Source organism: Phalacrocorax aristotelis, chromosome 20 (genome assembly GCF_949628215.1).
Source record: "Phalacrocorax aristotelis chromosome 20, bGulAri2.1, whole genome shotgun sequence".
Classification (NCBI taxonomy): domain Eukaryota; kingdom Metazoa; phylum Chordata; class Aves; order Suliformes; family Phalacrocoracidae; genus Phalacrocorax; species Phalacrocorax aristotelis.
In genome coordinates, this window is record NC_134295.1 from 3228422 (window position 1) to 3245481 (window position 17060).

General features: G+C 56.7%; 1 protein-coding gene across 1 annotated transcript in view; it reads right to left on the reverse strand.

Moving 5' to 3' along the window:
- The window catches only part of PTPRU (protein tyrosine phosphatase receptor type U), a 76198-nt gene that overhangs the window by 17177 nt on the left and 41961 nt on the right, over positions 1–17060 (reverse strand). The window contains exons 15-26 of the mRNA XM_075115133.1: positions 13834–13991; positions 11351–11541; positions 10069–10141; positions 8977–9053; positions 7361–7397; positions 6905–7002; positions 6693–6809; positions 5841–5995; positions 4187–4322; positions 3944–4093; positions 3605–3778; positions 1429–1569 (exon numbers count right to left, since the gene is read on the reverse strand). Coding sequence (XP_074971234.1) covers positions 1429–1569; positions 3605–3778; positions 3944–4093; positions 4187–4322; positions 5841–5995; positions 6693–6809; positions 6905–7002; positions 7361–7397; positions 8977–9053; positions 10069–10141; positions 11351–11541; positions 13834–13991 — 1507 coding nt within the window. The remainder of the gene's footprint in view (positions 1–1428; positions 1570–3604; positions 3779–3943; positions 4094–4186; positions 4323–5840; positions 5996–6692; positions 6810–6904; positions 7003–7360; positions 7398–8976; positions 9054–10068; positions 10142–11350; positions 11542–13833; positions 13992–17060) is intronic.

Below are 17060 nucleotides of genomic sequence, written 5' to 3' on the forward strand. Positions count from 1 at the left end.
GAAGGGCCCTCTGGAGCTCATCCCTGTCCCACCCCTGCTTGAGCAGGCACCCCCAGAGCAGGGGCACAGGGCCGCGTCCAGGCGGGGGGTGAATGTCTCCAGGGAAGGGACCCCACAGCCTCCCTGGGCAGCCTGTGCCCCTGTTCCGGCACCCGCACAGGGAAGGGGTTTGTCCTCATGTTCAGGTGGAGCTTCCCGTGTTCCAGCTTGTGCCCGTGGCCCCTTGGCCTGGTGTTGGGCACCACTGAGAAGAGCCCAGCCCCATCCTCCTGACACCCGCCCTTCAGATATTGATAAGCATCGATGAGATCCCCCCTCAGGCTTCTCTTCTCCAGGCTGAACAAGCCCAGGTCTCTCAGCCTTTCCTCCCAAGGGAGATGCTCCAGCCTCTGATCACCTCCGTAGCTCTCCGCTGGACTCTCTCCAGCAGTTCCCTGTCTTCTAGTCATTTTTATTTCATTTAGGTTTCCTCATACAGCAATGGTATATTCTCAAGAGTAAATGACTTCTTTATGATACGTTGGAACGAGACAGGGAGCAACCATGAAAATCTCTCGTACCACACGGAGATTTGCTGCTTATCTCACGGCAAAGGGCTTAAAAGAGCTGTCGAACTTAAAGGAATTTTATTTAACAAAACGACAAGCGTTGCAAGCTTGCTGACGACCACTTGCTGTCAGTAGTATGCTACCTTGCAGATACTGCCCAAAAAATAAACACGCTTACGGTGCCCCTTCAAGGGCAAGGCACCGTTTGAACGACGAGTGAGACAGTAACTGCTCTTTGAAAGGAACCCATGCTATGGAGAGAGCATTTGCTAAAAACCCGAACCCACACCACCTTCCAGGTAGTTTAATGTGAGGCTGAGCATGGCCCCCTCCTCCCCAGCTTCTGTCCCCTCTCCCCCAGGTGACGGGACACCTCCCCCCACCAGTTCACCACATCTGCACATCCCATCACACCGCAAAACCCACGGGACAGCCGCTTTGCAACAGGCTGATTTGCAAAGCCGTACTGACACGCCACCAGTGCCCGAGAGATGAACGTGGGAAATCCCACGTGCCTCAGTTTCCCCTTTGCAAAAGGAGGATGAAAATCAGTTCTTTATAACAAGGTTATACTTGTCGTTAACCTTGTGCCTCCCTGAGGCATCAACACAGATTATGGTACAGTAAAGCAACGCCAACCCATCGCCAACGCAAGGAAGCCAGGCTGCTTTGCTGCTGCCTCGTATCTTTGGCTCCAGCTGGCCAGCCCTGTGCTTACAGAGGGTAAACCCTGGGTGCTGTAGCCAGTCCCGTCTCCCCTCGCAGAGGAGTGGGAGCTGAGTGAGCAAGGCAGGGGCTGCAGCACTGCCATGGCGGTGGGGTCAGAGCAGGACAGGGCCACCCACGGGCCCAGCACAGTCCCCAGGGCGGCAGCACTCACCCATGCGGAGTTGGACTGGTTGAGCTGGTTGAGCATGACGATGGAGGTGCAGCCGTAGTCATACACCAACCGCCAGAAGTCGGTGGTGGTGTTCTGCAGCGGGTGCAGGGTGACGATGAAGGCAGCGCTCTTGGTGTAGCTCTGCAGAGAGGGAAGAGGAACACCTTTAAAGACACGGTGGTGGCACTGACGCCACTGCTGTCGCACCCCGAAAAAACAGCACAACCAGAAGATGAGTGCCACCAAAGCCACCTCCTCCATGGTTGAGCAGAGCTGGTCTCCCTGGCACAGCCTCGGTCCCTGGAGAGATGCTATAAAAACAGGTCTAACTGATCCCCACCCTTGGTGGGACAAAAGCACCCGCTTTCTGCTCTCAGCTCTTGCAGGGAAGGGTGTTTTGCACAAATACCTAGGCAAAAGATGTCACCTCTGAGCAAAGCAGAAGCCGTGGCTGCCAGGTGGCCCCAGCCCTCAGCTCTGCACCCTGGTCCTGCATGAAAGCACCACCCACGGCATCATCCCCCCTCCCAGCACCCCAACACCTCCAGGCACTGAGAGCAGCAAAGAGACAATGGGGTCAATGGTCTTTTCAGAGAGAAGAAAATCCAAATTAAAGACTTCTAGAGACTGCAGGAAGGGGGGGAAGGAGGGAAATGACTGTACTTCTTGTTTGTGCTTTGAATGAGATTTGTCCCCTTGGTCATCCCGATGCTGGCTTGCTGAGGGATGGGGAGCCAGGCTCAGCGCTGCATCAATTAGACTTTTAAATTAACACACTTTAGCTCAAGCCTCTTCAGACACAGAACAGAGCAGAAAATGTTCTGTGCCCACGAATTAGCGCAGCTCTCCGCTAACAGAGTCCTCTGGCTGCTGCAAAACCACCTCATTTAGCTCAAGGAAATGCCCTTACGAAACCTTTCCTCCTGTCCTGTCCGTGCGGCGGCAGCGAGACCCCCACTTTCTGCGCTCAAGGAGGTCGATGAGAGCTGCAGGGCGAGGGGGGTTTCACCAGGTGTTGACCAGGCTTGCCTTGGCACTGGTGTAAATGACAGCGGCTGACACGGAGCAGAGAGCGGCTCCACCACAGTGCCACCGGCACTGCCGCAGCGCTCAGCACCGGCGATGGGCAACACAGACCAATCTCATCTGACAGACAGACGGACTAAGCAAACCGCTTTGGCACTTAAAGAAAATGAGCTGTGGGGTTTACCCTTCAGCGAGAATTTCATCCAAAGGGCTTTTCCTGTCTGAAAAGAAATTTCTATTCTCTGATCCCATAGCAGAGATTAAGGGAGGCTCAGTAGTGTATAAAAATAAAACAGATATGCAAACACCGAGCAAGCTGAAAACAAAGCTCCCATCCCTCGGTAGCCAAAGCCGGCAGCCCGACGGGTGCTGCTCCCCAGCTGCCAGCAGCCACCTCTGCTTTACAAACTGCTTCTTGCTGCGAGAGTAGGTAACAGGAAGATGAGGTCTGCACAAAGGTAAATCACCCAAGGGGTGAAAAAACCCAGGGCTCAGCCTGGTGCTGGTGCTCAGCTGCCACCAGGAGGGTTCGGGGAAGGTGCCCAGGGTGCAGCAGGGCTCAGCGCTGCTGGTGCAAAGCACCCCAGCTTATTTCAAGGAGAGGAAAGTGGTTTCAGTGATAAATGACCCATCACTCGGTGTGGGCTCAGAGCCTGCAGCATCCTCTCTGCTCTGCTTTGCGGTCGTCAGCAGGTAGGAAATAGCTTAGCCATCATGGGTGTCCTTTCTAATTGCACAGTAGCTTTGGGAACAGTCAGAGCCCCCTCAGTTGCACTGGGAGGATGGGCAGGAGGATACACGGCAAGGTGCTGGCAGCGCATGGGGGAGCTCAGTGCTGCCAGCCCCTCCCAGAGCTTCCCCTCCCTCCTGTGCTCCATTTTCCTAGGAAATAAATGAAGACCCTTTGTTTGCAGCTTGTTAGACCAGCCAAAAAGCTCTTTCAAGATGAGCAAGATGATGCTAGGCAAAAAAAGGGTTGAAGGACCCCACTACACCGGCCCCAGCCCTTCCTCTCCCTGCACACAGCTGCCATGTGCCTTCACACCCTTGTGCAAAACAAGGGTGTAAATTCAAACCAAGTGAGATTTTGCCGTGAAAAGCTGCCCGAGACAACCCAAACCGGCCCCTTCCCTCCCCACAGCACACTCACATCAGTTAAGGCCGCGTTGATGTAGTTGTTGCTGTCTCCGTCCACGGAGATGAGGAAGGGAAGGCATCGGTCGGGCGGCAGGACGTCCATGCTGCGGTTCCTCTCCCGGTTGCGGGGCAGGAGGGCGATGCTGCACTCCTCCACGTCCAGGTGCGGAGTCACCGAGTTCAGGGTCTGCGAGTACACGTGCTCCCCTTAGCTCCTTTCCTGCCTGCACCAGGGCCAAAACCCCCACCTGCTGCTGTGCAGAGCCTGCTGGTGCCAGCGGTGGTGGGCACCAGGAGGGTGAGGAGCAAGGCAGCGTTGTAGGTGGGACGCAGGGATTTTGGGGCCGTTCACCTGGAATTCCTCCCGCAGCTGCGAGGAGTTGCTCTGCGGCTCTATCCTCACCATCTCCTTGTAGGTGGGCTTGAACTCGCTGGCGGGGATGCTGGTCTCCCCGCACAGGCAGGCTTCCAGGATGGCGTCGTGAATGAAGACATACTGCTCCTTTCAGGGGGAGGAAAGGGGAGAGGGCTGAGGCTCCACAACCTGCTGGTGACAACAGCCCCACGTCCCCGGCTGTCCCTAACACCAGCTCACCTCTGTCTGTATCATGTTGATCCTCCGCGAGCAAAGGGTCTTCACGCAGTTGTAGATGTCCACAACACCCTCACACTCAGCCATGTCCAACATAACGTCCAGGACGATGTAGCAGCCTGTTCTCCCCGTGCCGGCACTAGGGATGGAGGGGGAAAACACAGCAAACACATTCCCAGTCTGCACAGCATCCACACACGGTCCGAGGCACCAGCAGGCACAGAGCAAGGTCTGTGGGGGCAAGGGCTCAACACACAGCCCCTGCCCATGGGTGTGGGCACAGCTGGGGTCCAGGCAAGGCGCCAGGACCTCACACGCCTCCATAACCACAGCCCACTTTTGTCTTAAACCACCTTCTCCACCACCCACTCAAACACACTGCTACAGTGGCCTGGGGGCTGCAAGATGGTCAGGTGGTGGGTGGGAGCGTGGGCACCCACATCTACGGTTCGTTTTTGCTTTAAGACAAGAAAATACAGGCTTTTTGCAACAAAACCAGTAGCTAAACCATCTGAGCGCCAAGAGTCCTCCGGGACCTCATCCCAAAAGGGCTGACAGAGGCAGCGGGAGAGGAGGATGCTCAGCGCTGAGCCCTGAGAGCACAAGGAGGCACCCCCAGCACAGAGAGGGTCTGAATTCCCCAAGGGAGGACCCTCGGGTGAAGGCTGAGCCCAGCAGGATGCCTGGAGCCAGATGACCAAGCAGCGGCGATATCCCAAATCCCAGCATGCTTGTCCTTGCCTTGAAAGACCTACCGATGCGACGACCCTCCCTGCGATGCGTCGGGAACAGAACCGCTCCCCCCGCTCCTTTCCTACAAAGTCTTTTCCAGTGAAATACTAATTTCTGGGGCTGATGAATCATTCGTCGTGATTATCAGTGATTACAGGCTATGGGCACTAATCACACTCGCTGCTGCCAGTGAATGAATACTGATGAGGCAATTGACAGGGAGAAATCAAATAAAAAAAAGTCCCTCCTGCTCATCAGCTCCTCCTTGTTTGCCCAGCGGAGGAAGAGCCATTAACCTGTCGTGTAGGGATGCCTGCTCGGGGACAGAAAGCCACCGCTCCCCGCTCAGACATGCCACCGGTGTTCTCCCAGCTGCAGTGTCCCAGGGGCTGAGCCCTGTGGGGACAGCCCTGCGGGTAACCCTGGGAACGGGGCTGTCCCTCCCCACCTCTCCCTCGGCCAGACCCAATGTCCTGACCATCAGCGGCGGCCAAGCTGCCCGTCCCCTCGTGCCACCCTTGCCCACGGGGGCAGAGCTGTGTCATCAGTAACGGGTGCTGGGGCAGTCTCCAAAAAGGTGCTGCTCCCTGCTTGGCCCCCCTGGACCACCCACAGCCGCTGCCACTAGCCCAGGGGTGATATTTTACAGCCAGATGCCATCGTGGAGGGACATCCAACCTCACACCACCAGCCCCAGTGCCTTCCCTGCCTCAGCCCTTCCTGGTTACAAACCCAATTTATGTATTTTATATTTTCCTGCTGAGTATTTTAGCATCATTCAGAGCTTTTAGCATCACTCGGAGCCAGAGGCTAAGCACCCACCCAGGACACAGCGCTCCCCCCGCAACGACCATCCATACCCCACCAAACCCCAGACCAGAGGACGCTCCCCACAGCCAGCTCTGCCCCACGGCCATGCACATACCTGCAGTGGATGACGATGGGGCCGGCGTCGGGCGGTGTGGACGCCTTCACCCTGCGGATGAAGGCCAGCAGCCCCGTGGCATGGTAGGGGACGCCGTGCTCAGGCCACGACGTGAAGTGGAACTGCTTCACCTCATGCCGGGCCGAGTAGCCCCGCTGCAAGGGAAGGCTGAGATGGAGCGAGGGTGCACCGGGAGGGCAAAGCTGCCCAAACACCTAATTTTCTTGGGAATCCATGATTTTGCCAGCTCAGCATCCAGCGAGATAGACCACACAGCAGTCGGATGCTTTGACAGCCCCGCAGCTCCCTCTTCCTTGGCTGCAAGAGGGTTAAACGCCAGCTGAAGGAGGGAGAGGAGGAGGCGGCGGCAGCCACGGGCCTAATTCCATGAGCATCTTTGTGACCTGCCCTATAACTAGACAGTAATTTCACATTCCTGTAGATTAAGGGGTAAATAGCACCAGCTCCATCCCCAGGTACTGTGCTGGAGAGTAATGGCCACATAACCTGCACTCCAGCCCGGAGGAGAAAAAGCATCCTTCACCCCCGCTGCAATTATGTGGTGCTCACATGGAAATTAAATACTCACTCACTGCTGAAACCAAAGCAGGGCTGAGCCGCTTGCCCCGGCAGAGGGCACAGAGCCAGGGAAAAGGCAAAGGGAGAAGCTACCAATATCCCCAGGGCTCAGAGGCTGCTCCTCCATCAGGGGTGAAAGCTCCATGTTGGGGTAAATAAATAGGGTGTTGGTAAATGCCAATCTAGCGATGGTTAGAGATGCCCAAGGCAGCTGGTCCTCTGCCTGCGAGGGCAGGGTCAGGCAGGCCGCGGCTGGCAGGAACGGTGCCGTACCCTCTCGAGAGCGAAGGTGCGGACGGCGTACTCAGCCAACGTCTCCGACTTCACCAGGGTGATCTTGATGTCCCCGTACATCTCGGAGTCATCCGGCCAGTATTTGGAGCATTTCACCTGCAAGGAGAGGACGGGATGGGGTTTCAGCTCTGTGGAGGAAGCTTCTGGCAGAGCCAGAGCCAGGAGGGAGAGGGATGGGATGGGGTCCTTACCCGGCCCACCTCCACCAGCTTGGTTATCATCACGATGCTGGAACAGTGCTCCTGCCACACCATGCGCCAGAAGTCATACACCATCTCCTGCTTGGGCCCTGCATGACGGAGGAAAGGCCACCAGAGATGAACGGGCACCGTGATGCCACCACATTTCCCCTCCTGCCTCTGTGGCACAAACACCCCCACAGCATTTTAAGCAAAACCAAACCCCAATATCCTCCACGTTGGCCAAAACCACCCCTTCCCCCGGGGACACACAGTGCTGTGGGGTGGCAGGAGGGGTGGGAGCTGCTCCACATTGCTACCGCCCCGTTTGGCCCCGAATCAGCCCCTTCCCTCCCCTTCTTGCCCACAAAAGGTTAAATCCCACCAGGGACAAAACCCAGCTGCTAAATCAGGAGCTGCCAAACCACTGTCTGAGAGTGCACAGGGAAGAAGGATGGGGCAGCTCACCTTGCGTGGCTATGAAGTGGTTGGACCTGTGGTAGCCCTGCAAGGGAAGCAGAGACGTCAGTCCCAACTGGAAGGGACACTGGGACACTGGAAAGCTGCGGCACAGCCCCGTAAAACATTTCCCAGTCAGCCAAGTGGTGGCAACCCGCCACGTCCGCCGGGCCAGGTCCTGGCCACCGGTGCAGTGCCACCCGCCACTGCAGGAGCAGGCAGTGGCTCAGCAGCCACCCTGCAGCCGGTGCACCCTGTCCTGGGAGGGTGCACGTCCCACATCCCATGACAGGCTCATCTAACACCCAATCCTCACCCCTGTAATGCACCAAAATCCCCAGCAGCACTCTGTGAGCATCCTGGGGTCCATTGGCTCGACCCAGTGATATCCCAACCCTCAGCAGCCACACGATGCTCAGCGACAGCCCCGCTCCCTTCCTTCATCCCAGCCACTTACTGGGGCCGTTCCCAGCTCTTAACAGGGACATGCTAGCCCGAAGAGCATGTCCCAGCGAGGCCACTGCCAAAGGGACCAGGGACCCAGTGTTCCACACCCTGGCCATGGCCACCCACCACAGGTCCTTTCATGGGGGATTTCTGTGGGTTGAATTCAGCCTCTCCTCCAAGCACAGGGCCCCTGCTCTCCGTCACCCCGGGGAGGATGTGCCACCATGGAGACCTCACTTTCCCCTTCCCTGGACTGTACCCAAGTTCATCCACACATTTTCCCAGCCTGCCTCTCCCAGGTGCTATTTAACGCCACACTGCCCGGTATGACACCTGGGAGGAGATGGGAGCACAGAGAAGGAAGGAGAGGGGAACTGTCTACTTACTTCTCGATTAATCCGAATCTTAAGGATCCCATTGGGACACAAGTTTGAGAGAAAAAGATCAGAGACAGAGACATTAGTGAGGTACAGCTCAAGAGACAGGTTAGAGCACTAGCCCCAGGGCAGGTCATGGAGAGCCACAGGGGAGAAAGGACACACGGGGACAGGGGACAGGCACGGGGATGCTGCTTGGGCACAGGGAACCCATGATGGTGGCATCAGGCCACCAATGCCAGATGACATCCTCTGGAAAGGAGGGAAGAGTGGCACTTGCTGCTGCTTCCAGGAGACGCTCGAGCCTCGTGCCTGAGGGAGCCTTCCTGCACCTTCCCTGGCCACTGGAGGCAACGGGGGACATCACTCTTGGGCAACATCACTCTCAGGGGACACCAGGGCTGAGCTCTGCCCAGACTCACAGGCACTGACAGGATCGGGGGGTACCCCAGTGAGTCCCCAGCTGGTCCCTTGGCCCATTCAACATCTGCATCCTCCGCCAAGGGAGGAGGGAGATCCGTGGCCGCAAGAGCACGTGAGGGGAGAAGAGAGGATGAACAAGGGGAGGAGAGAGGGAATGAGAAAGGAGGGATAGAGTGGAGCAGAGGAGGGAGAGACGCAGCAAGCAGAAATTGCTGATGAACGTGAATCAGGCAGGCTCTTCATGGCATTTCTCAGGTCACAGATCAGCCTGCCCTGGGCTGAGCTCCTCCAAACGCTGCTGGACAGATGCTGACAGCCCACGGGACTCTCCTGTCCCAGCCCAGACCCTCCATGGAGAGAGGCACCATCCCCACTTACATCGATGTAGTTGGCATTGATGTAGTCTGAGTTGGGATCACCCAGCAGCGGGTGCAGCTTCACACGGTGACGGTCGTCTGGAGAGCAAGGGGAGAAGGGACCATCAGCGCCCCGGGGGGGTGAGCACGGGGACGGCATGTCACCCCACCACGTCCCTGGGCGCCCTTTGCGATCGTTTTGCACCAGAAATCTGCCAAACGCCGGCAGGTGGGTTGTATTCGGGAGCAATAAATACAAGCTGGTGGAGGTCTTTCCAAAAGATGGTGGCTTAGACCAGCAGGGACACGGGGGAGCGGCTTTCAGCACGGTATCTCCCTGAGCTCTGCCCAGTCCCGCCACAGACAGAGGGCACCCACCGTCCAGCACCTCACCATCTGCCCCGGCAGGGCACCGGGATGGCCAGAGCCCAGAGGGGTGAGCGGAGAGCTCTGACCAACGTTCGCTGTCCACCTGGGGACCTGGACAATCCTAGAGCCAAGGGATAAAGCTGTGGAACAAAGCATGTGGGAGGTGGAGAGCACCAGAGCTCCTGGGGGGCCAGGCTTGGTGTCTCCATCCCTGCAGGAACAGCACCAGAGGGGCAGCATGGAGCAAGGTGGCCGTGCCATGTTGACTGTGGAGGGAGCTGGTGAGGGGCACCCCCTCTTCCACAGGGCCAAGCCATTCCCCAATCTTCTGTCCTAAAAACTCATCCTTTAACCCCTTTGTCTCATCCTGCACATCCATACCAGAAGCTCCCTGGGACTGAGCTGCAGTTTCTCATCAGTCCATACAAGAAAACACCCCCCGTTACCTGGGCCCTTCCAGCACCACCCAATATCATGGTGATGTTACCATCACCCCAAAGTGCCCCATCCTCAAGAGTAATCCAGCCCCAGCCCTCCTATTTGCTCCAGTGTCCGATGCCCAGCAGGAGCTCCCTGGCTGGGACCCCTGCATTAAGCAAGGACCTTTCTGCTGCCCTTGACCAACCAAACCCCGCCAGTTTACCCCTTGCCATGGGCCGCACACCTACCAAAAAAAGCCCCCAAAGCCCTTTAGAAGGTTTTTCAAGCTGTTCAGGGCGTCTAAGCCTTTCCTAAAGGCACTCACATGTCGACACGTGATCCTGTCTCCCTTTGGTCTTGTCTTTCTTCTTCGAAGCATCCCAGCCTTCAAAGAAACTCTGTAAGGAAGGGATGGCTGTCACGACCCGAGGGCAGGATTGTAGGGTTTCCCCCAGCCCCACAGCCTTCCCGGGGAGCAGGGCAGACAGGGTGGTCTCTGCACCCCAGCAGCCAGGTCCCACAGGCCCAGCTCCATCTCCGTAGCACGCTCTGCCAGCTACACACTTCTGTTGTATCCACAAAATACCCCATTTTCCAGCAAATTATAGACTGCCTGGTTTTTTTCCAGAGTTGGTTGTGGTTTTTTTCCTAAACCTCCCCAGTCCCTTTCTCTCCCCAGCACAGAATAGGTTTGTGTGTAATAACAGTAACATTCATAGATTGGCGTAAGAGGAGGGAAGTGGAAGGAAATTACATGTTTTCTCCCCTCGCATAATATCTGAGTGCTTTCAAATGACTAGTTCCAAGAACATACAGCAGCTTTTCAAGGAGCAGTAATGATTATAGCAAGGCCTGGTTTGTCCAATACATGAAAGCTGGGGGAAAAAAGCTCCTGCACTTGAAACAACGAAGCATTAAACAGTAATTTCACTGGGAAATTTCAATTGCCAGACCTGTGGGACACTGAGGAGTCAGGAAATCAACCCCACCGGGCGAACTGCGGCAGAGGCGCGCGGAATAACCCACTCCGTTACAAGCGCGCCGGCAGGATGGGCACGATGCAGCCAATGACCCTTGGGAGGGACTTCCCTCCCTCTGGGACCACCCTCTCCCATGTCCTCTCCCTGGGGTCTTCACGGTCTTGGGAGCTGCCAGATTATAGAGAATTTGCTTGTCCTTAGGCTATGGCCACGCTTATCACAGGACAAGTGTGTCGAAGAGCAGAAGAACATGACATCGCGGTGCCCAGGAGGACCTGAGAAAGGGAGAAGCATCCGGGTCCCATGCAGGAGGGGCGGGATGATGCGCTGCAGACGGGAGAGGTGCGGGATGGCTGGTTTGGCTCATCTCAGGGACCTGTTCAAGCTGACAATTAAATCCTGAGCTGCCAGGACCAGAGATTTGATCCAGACGCAGGGTCATCCCTCGTGCTGATGATGCCTGTCCAGAGAGCTGCGAGCTCCAGTTCCTGCTGTCCAGAGCAGTGCGGCTCCAGGTCTGGAGCATCTTCTCCTCACACACAGGTCCTGCCCGCACTACCTTGTCCATCCTACCTCCCACCTTCCCCGAGACGCCAGCACAAGGTGCTCTCACCAAGATACTCTCACCTCGTACTCCTGCTTGAAGCCATAGCCTTCTGCTGTCTTCATCTGGTTGATATGCTGGAGGAGATCCGCCACCCGCACGGCGGGATGGAGCTGCCCAGTGTGATACGGCGACCCTTTGCGGCCACACTGGCGGCGGGGGGAGCCCCCCAGCAAGCTGCTGGACTCATTGACCACGCTGCTGCGCTGGTCACCTGCAGAAGGGGAGGGAGAACCAGGGGCCATCAGGGGAGCAAAGCCTTGGACCGCAGCCCCATCACCTCCTTGCACGCACAGAGGAGGATGAGAAGGCACCTGGGAACATCCCTGAGAGATGCTGGTGCTGCAGCCGGTCTCTCTCTGGGGGCCACAAGTGGTCCAGACCCTCCCTGTGCTCTCTGCAGCTCTTCCTACACCACAAAGCCAAAAACAGCCTTTTAGGACCACAGCAGGTCTCGTAGAAATCAGTGGGCAGGACCTTAAGGGGGTTAATAAGCTTATTTCCCATTGATTAGTGCAATTAACTCCCATCCAGACGAGTAAGAGCTACATGCCCAGACATTCACACAAAGTCCTGACTTGAATAATCGCATTGCCGAAGTCTCCAGCCCAGCTTAACAGTTAATTTTCCTCGCTGCTAGATACTGGCACCTTATTCCTAGCGCTGACACAAATGGAGCTCGCTGCTGTTTAATGGGGGAGTTTATGCAGTATTTACCTGGTTTATGCCTTTGCCATGTAATTACCAGCAGAGCCAGACTAAGACCTCGCCTGCGTTTGTCGGGGCAAGGTCCCACACTGGCTCCTGAAACCTGGGTTTGCACAAAACCTGACGCTCTCCACTGCTGCCAAGAGATGCAGCAGGCACGGACCCTGCAGCACCCAGCCTGGAACACCATCCACACGCTGCTGGGAAGCAGCTTTGCAAGATGGTGCATCCTGGATGCCGTCTCCCCTAACAACATTTCTAAAAATCAGCCTTGCCTGCTTGCTCACAGAGCTCCCAGGCTTTATTTTTTTTGGTCTGCTCAAATGCAAGGAGCTGCCCCTCACCCCCCGCCTGCCCCTCCCAGCTCCCTGTGCAACATGGGTGCAGCGTGGGGGCAACACGGGTGCAGCACCGGTGCAGCACACGCACAGAGCAGGGTCTCCATCAGGCACCACAGCCCCAAGGAGACGATGCTCCAAGCTCTGCAACCAGAAACAGCTCCCTTGCAGGCTGCCAACGCGTGGCTGAACCAACGGGACAGCCTGGGACGGCCACGCTGCGCCCCGTGGCATGGCTGACGGGCGCACCGGCCGCTGGTTTAATGAGAAATTAGTTGCAGGCGTTTGCAAGGTGCTGACAGTTCTGCACGGCCACACGCTGAGACCCACTTGCGTTTCTGTGAGAAGTATCCGTGACTTTTTTTTAAACACAAGGAAACTGAGGCACGGTGGGGAGCAGCCCCCAGCTGGTCACGGAGCAGAGCAGCCCATTGCTTGCATTAATTAATGATGCTTACGGGCAGCGGGTGGCCGCAGCAGAGGCTGTCCCCAGCTGTGGCAGAGAGCCCAAGCTCCCCACATCTCATCCTCCACCCTGTACCAAGCAGAAGGACGAGGAGCAGCCAGCAGCAGAGCAAGCAAGCGGGTGGGAGCAGGATCAGGCCCCAGAGCCCCCTCCCCTAAAGAAATCGAGGACCAGCAGCCCCAGCTCAGCCCACTCAGAGACCCACCAGCCTTTGAGCGTTTCAAGGACAGTAACCAAAAAATAATACACCTAGCTAGATGTATTAAGAGAAGAAAAACTTTGCCCTCTGGGCTTCTATTATCCGCGAGACAATGCTGGGAAGCGTATTAATCCCGCAGCCGGTGGAGAAGAGCTGCGGGTAAGCAGCATCTTGAAGTTACTGTAACAGATGTTATTAGCATATGGTTGAAACTGGGGCATCCAACGAGTTATTTTACAACTAAATCAGCACCAAGATGCATACCCCGGTGGGTGTTAAATTATCAGTCTCCCTCCGATGTAAACGTGGTGGGTCTTTAAGCCTTCAAAGCCCAGGGCCACGCAGAACCCTGCGGAGCAAAGCCACGCCAGGTGTGCTGAGTGAAGGCTGGTGCAAAGCTTTCAACCACAGCATAAGGCAAAGAGTTGGGGTTCACCCAGCCTCGGGGGACTGCAGCCAGCGTTTGAGCCCCCAGATGGCCTCAACCCTCCCAGCCACAAGCTCAGATCTCTGCTTCCAGAGATGAAGATGCAGAGACCCAACTCGAGCCTTCAGCAAAATCTGGATGACAATAAAAGCTACTACAGACCCTGATAAGATCGATGCCCTTGGATGCTTCCTTGCAGGGCACGGGAAGGCCTGCAATGTGTCACACACATCAGGCTAAAATAGATGCAATACCCAATACTGACCCTCAGGTAAATATTTCAGCTGTTTCTGGGATATTTAGGGGACCCCTGTCGCAGCTGGATGGGAGTGGGGGGATGCTGGGGTTCCCTGTTCCCCATTCCTTACCTCGGTTGCCATAGTTGTGGGTGTCCATGAAGGAGAGCCCCAGGCGCTCGTCCTCCTGCAGCGTGCTCTGGTCGGTGAAGCTCCTGTCAATGGCGCTCATCATGTGCGTCTTCTCGTGGCGGTAGTTAATGGTCGCTTTGGTCATGTTGACGGGTTTTCTGCCAGCGGATGCAAAGGTGAGGAGGGGGAAGAACAACACGTAAGCAGGGCTGACCTGACAGTGCTGTAAGATCACCTCAAAGCTACCGGGCTCGGATTATTTCGGGGAGTAGGACAGATTATTTCCCCCAGTGGTCACCACACTTTGGTCTTCCAGTGCCCCAAGCTGGTCACAGTCCCACGTGGATCATCCCACGCCGGCCTCAGCAACTCCAGCTCCTCATCCTCAACGCTCCCTCCTGTCCCCTCCCCAAAACGCCCCACGTCTGGAACAGCTGGGATCACTCCTTGGGCAAGTGAAGGCTCTCCTTGGCCCGCTGGTGTTGCACAGGGCAGCCCCAGGTCTCCTCCAGCCCCGTTTCTCCCACCCATCGCGCCGTGCCACCCCCGCTGCAACATCGACCATCCAACACGCCACGTGCACCACTGCGCTGCACGGTACGCGGGCAAGCGGTAGAAGACAGACATGGACCTCGTGGAGCAGGTCCAGAAGGAGGCCCCAGAAGCGATCAGAGGATGGAACACCTCTCCTATGAGGAAAGGCTGAGAGAGTTGAGGTTGTTCAGCCTGGAGAAGAGAAGGCTCTGGGAAGACCTTATTGCTGTCTTTCAATACTTAAAGGGTCTTATAAGACGGGGCCAGACTCTTTAATAGGGCCTGTAGCGAGAGGACAAGGGGTAACGGTAGGCTTTTCCACCCCATGCAAGGTCCCCGTTGGGGATCCCAGAAGCTCTCACTAGGACTGAACCTCACACCCCAAATTTGAGATATTTAAGAAAAAAAAAATTGATGGAATGTTTTTGAGGCAGCATCAGGCTCTCCAGAAGCCAGAGCAAGGATTAAACCAGGGAAAGGATAAACAGGAGATCTGAGCCCACACCGGCATCTTGGTGGGGCCGGGACACCGGAAGGCACTGCCAAAATCCAGAATTCAACCCGGAGCCACTGGCCCTTCCCCTTTACGCTGCCTTCGGTCTCTAACGAGCGCAGCGGCATTATTTCCCCCGAGCCAAAGAGGCCCTTAAAATATACTTGACAGAGGAAAGGACTTGGAGCAGCAGGGCAAGGGGGGCCAGGAGGAAGGGCTAAGGAGAGAGAGAATGACAATTACTTACGGGTAATAGGAATAAGAATAGTAGTTCCTCCTGGCAAGCATGCAAACAAAAGAGAACAGCAGAAGTTGCATAAGCAGCTTTTTTCCGACATAGGGAAGGGGGGTTACGGGGCAACTCGGCTGCCAGAAAATTAAATGCGCCGTAAAGAAACCTGGGTCCCCTTTTGCATCCATAGGTTATTTACTCCGGGCAGGGGTCGATGTCCAGACGGCAGAGCCCAAGCACCACCTCGCAGGGTGACCACGGTCCCCACACTGGCGGTGGGGCGTCCGTAGCACCCCTGTCCAAAGGCTTATTCCATAACTTTTAAGACTGAAAGGCAAACATGTCCAAAATGTAGGGCATCCCCCAGGGAGGCAGTCAGGGGCCGGGCAACCCCAGTGAGGAAGGTGGGGTCAGGACGTGTTTTCAGTGCACCATTTATTAAGGGCGAGCATATTCTGGGGGCGCATTTCCATTCCACCACATCAGTATTTTTCCAACGGCAAAACACTCTGGAGGAGATTTATGGGCCCGTCCCAGCTTCCCAACAGCCCTGAATTCAGGGCCCTTGGCACTAGGTCTGATTTGTGGCTCTGGTTTGTCCTTTGACAGGTTCACCCCAGGATACTGAAGCAAAGCTGCTCCTCCTCCTCCTCCCGCCCCGCAGCACGGGCAATGGGAATGCAGCAGCCGCACTCCTGGCTTCCTACCCACCATCCCAACAGCATTGCTCCCGAAAACACATCGGCACTGCTGGCATTTGCTCCATCAAGGACAGATCCGATGCCGTATGCACGGGCATCAGCCCAGAGCAACCGCAGGCAGGGAGCCGCGAGCCAGTCCTGCACCCCTCGCAGTGTGCAGGGATGCCACAGCCTTGCTTTTCCAGCTGGCATAAAACAGCAAGAATCCTTGAAGGAAGAACAAAGCCATAAAGATATCTGCAGATTTACACGGGCTGAGGTTGCGCCCTGCTATTTTTGTCTCCCCCCTGGCTGTTAACGTGCTTTCCTTCCATCAGCCCAAGCCCTGCACGGGGAAGGTGTTTAATTGCTGCCCTTTCTCCCCTGCTTTGAGAGCCCCCCCGGCTCTGCGTCGCCTCGAGTACCACACGGTAAGAAGCTGCTTTCCAGGGCGCTGCACCCGAGTGAAAAGCAGCAGCCGCATCCCCAGCGCCCCCGGGGATGAGTGTCCCGAAAAGCCCTCACCCTCCTCCCTCCCACTGTGCCGTGATGGCCACGGCTGCATCCACACCAGCCCTGCTTGGCTCCCCAGCGAGCAGGGACCCCTGTGGGGGTGGGAGAGCAGTTTGGGGGTCCCCAGGGACCGTCACTCCTGGGAAAACATCCCCTTCAGCATGCACCCAAATGTTAACATCTTATTTAGAGCCAGCTGGAGGCTCTCAGCAAGGGATTGCTCACATTTCTCTGGAAGCTCAGTGGTTCCCCATTAAAACAAGCCCAGGAGGATGCAGGATGATCTGAACACCCACACCCTGGGGTGGGCACTGGCAGGCAGCCCCCTGCCCAGCCCTGGAGGGAGGGGAATGCTGCCCCTCCCAGCCCTCTGGAGGAACCCAAGCCCAGGACAAGAGCCAGGGTCTGCCTGTGTATTTCAGCAGGACACACTGCGCTGCTTTCCAGGCAAAAGCTGTGGATGGAGGTTTCTTTTTGGCCATCACCTCAGAACCAAGCACCCCCGGGGCTCTGCTCCCACTGGTGCTGGGAGGTGCTGGGTGCTCGCCCACCATCTTTGGGGCATGGCAGAGTGGCAATAGCAGAAACGTGCCATGACTTCCCCTCCTCTCCGTCTCCAGGAACACCAGCCCAATGCAAGGGAATCATATGTGGCCCCATCCCTAACCCAACCCTGCAGCAGGGGACCAGCAGAGCCGGGCTCCAGACAGCAACGCTCATGAGGACGGATCTGGCCCCAGGCTGGCCAAGGCAGCAGGGGAGCCCAGAGACAATA